This window comes from Neltuma alba, unplaced genomic scaffold, assembly GCF_004799145.2.
Source record: "Neltuma alba isolate B1F8T4 unplaced genomic scaffold, ASM479914v2 tig00012528_pilon, whole genome shotgun sequence".
Classification (NCBI taxonomy): Eukaryota; Viridiplantae; Streptophyta; class Magnoliopsida; order Fabales; family Fabaceae; genus Neltuma; species Neltuma alba.
In genome coordinates this window covers 37600-40023 of record NW_021636993.1, presented here as the reverse complement: position 1 = coordinate 40023, position 2424 = coordinate 37600, and the positions used below count along the sequence as shown (strand labels likewise).

The 2424-nt window shown below is 44.7% G+C and overlaps 1 protein-coding gene across 1 annotated transcript; it reads right to left on the bottom strand.

Annotated features, from left to right (window-relative positions):
• On the bottom strand, positions 1-1113 carry LOC114728263 (auxin-responsive protein IAA20-like). The gene is made up of 4 exons (XM_028915142.1): positions 868-1113; positions 573-772; positions 365-464; positions 1-274 (listed from the first exon to the last, which is right to left on the bottom strand). Exons 1-4 carry the CDS (start codon positions 1032-1034, stop codon positions 214-216), a joined length of 528 nt encoding a protein of 175 aa, XP_028770975.1. The 5' UTR covers positions 1035-1113; the 3' UTR covers positions 1-213.
• Between the last annotated feature and the right edge of the window lie 1311 nt (positions 1114-2424).

The window sequence follows — 2424 nt, the reverse complement described above, 5'->3', positions numbered from 1 at the left end:
TGAGAATGTACAAGAACTACTCTTTCCCACTTTCTTTTACTAAAGAAAAAGGACAAAGTTTTGAGGCTGTGCATATACGTCTATAGCTTTCAGCACGCTTTGCCTACCACTACCCTAATCCTGATCACATCTCATCACAGATCGCTACCACTAGAGCTATAGGACAAAATTGGAAACCACCAAATCCACAGGCTGCACTGTCATATCTGAAAATTAACACCCGAATGCGTCTACCCTCGTAATCTTCAATCTCTTCACTGTTGAGAGGAACATTCTGCAACCAAACAAGACGTCATAAGTTAATGCCCAAATATGGAATACTACGTGTTTATCACAATGTCCAAGAGATTCAGGAATCACTCACTCCCACGGAACATCACCGACCATGACCAAATCTCCTTCTTCGTCTTCGTATGTTAGCACATGGCACCTCTCTGGTTGCACCCCATCCATCCCTGTCCCCCCTGTTCAGGCCACACCATGTTGCATTGTTATCAGTCAGAGAGAGAAATCAACGTGTTATCAGGTACAGAATCAGAAAAGCACGGTGAGCGAGAGGTTTGGGACTTTACAGAGAATGGTAGTGTCAAACATGTTTTCCAGAGTCCTCACTAACCCATGGTAGCCGTCGTGAGCTACCAGATTGAGTTTTCTGCCTATTGGAATGCCTTCCATGTACACCTTTACAAACAAGCTGCCATGATCACCACAATCATTTACTTCTGCCGCATGATGAGCACGCTGGTTTGGGATCCAATCTGTTGCTTGCCCCCTAATATGAGAAATAATCGAGAAGGATCAGAATCTGGTAAAACCCGGTGGTGCATGAACTATCTAAGGATGGCGTGGATTCCGTAAAATTCATACCTTGAAACAGAAGAGCCGACATGTTGAGTTGCTGAAATGCCGAGGCCAAGCCTGAGATCTGTAGGAAGGTCAGAGTGGTGGAGGCGGGTGAGGGATGAAGCAGTTGAGATAAGGGGGTGGTTGTTGCTGCTGATAGAGGAAGAGGAAGAGCTAGAGGCTTTGCCCATCTGTGGAATAATAATGTGACTCCAAGAAGCCGCCACCTTAAGCCTTTAAATAAACAGAGTCAGCCTCGAAGAGAGACAAAAGAGCCGGGGGGGGGGGGGGAGAGAGAGAGAGAGAGAGAGAGAGAGAGAGATCTGTGAAAAAGACTTCCTCAACAGCCGCGTTCCCCGCCTCCCTCTTTATCTTCCTTCCATGTCATTGGTAGCCCTAAAATGTTGCCATGGCAGCCGACAACTACACGTGTCATTAAAAAAACAGCATGCTGTAATTCCGTGACAAATCTGATTTTGGGTACGAGCTGTGGAAATTAAAAGGGCTCGTTAGTTCCTGAAAGCTTGAGAAAAATGGTAGTTACATTAAAGTTGACCCCGGGGGTTAGAGACAAGTGAGAGACAAAGCGTGTAAGGGGTAATGCTGAGCGAGTGGGATAGGGAATGAATGTGGACCGTGGACAAAGAATGGGGGGAAACTCAGGTGGACAAAAGAACATTGATATCTGAAACCTTGTACGCAGATGTAATCTATGAATCAATGTTCAATGGATATAATCATCGTGTTGCGCATGAGGGGCCTTGGGTGCAGATACTTGTGTTATATTTTAAAAGAAAAGGTATTATTGGTACTGGTGACGCTACGCATACTCCTCCTCTATGCCAACAAACATCATTGATGTACTTCTTGAAATAATCCCTCATCTCCGAACACTTACAAAACCATCAACCACATCAAAAACATACTCATGAAGGGGAGTTGCATCGATTCATTACAACCCGAGCGAACCATATTCGCGACTTGACAGGTGTCCTCCTGCCTCCACAATCAGCCAGACAGCTCACTGGCATCATTTTCTTTGAAGTTGGGGCATAAAGTGGGTAATTTTCAGTGGAGGAATAATCAAAAGCCATTTATTTGCAATGGATGAGCAGAACAAATAAAAAGGCGCAATATTTGATCGTTGATAAACGTGATCAGTATGAATCTGGAAATGGCTTTGTTTTTTTTTGTTTTTTGTTTAATAGTAAAAGGTGATACCCGAGCTCCTATCTTGGGGACAGGCAATCCCCTCTATTAACGATACAAAGAAAAGGCGCAAAGTGGTTTATATTATATTGGTCGTTCCTTCTCCGTTCAAGATCTCGCGCCCCACGTGTATAAATTCACGTGCCGGAGGGAGGGGATTTGGTGAGCCCTGGTTCACAGGCTGAAATTAATTCCTGTGTTGATTCACAGGAAGGTATTTGCTTGGAGCTAAAGGGATGGGAAACGGTGGGAGAGGCGGGGTTGGGAATATGATTTTCAAAAGAGGGAGAAAAAGAAAAAGGCAAAATGTCCCCCACCACCCCAACCATAAGGTTGCTTCGATTAGCCATCAATTTGTCATTTGGTCGCCAG

Bases quoted from the DNA above. Each gene is read 5' to 3' on its own strand.
- LOC114728263 (XM_028915142.1), bottom strand. From the start codon at position 1,034: ATGGGCAAAGCCTCTAGCTCTTCCTCTTCCTCTATCAGCAGCAACAAC. The intron at 773-867 runs GTATGAATTTTA...TTCTCATATTAG, and splicing joins GTCGGCTCTTCTGTTTCAAG to GGGGCAAGCAACAGATTGGA. The intron at 465-572 runs GTAAAGTCCCAA...TGGCCTGAACAG, and splicing joins GTTTGACACTACCATTCTCT to GGGGGACAGGGATGGATGGG.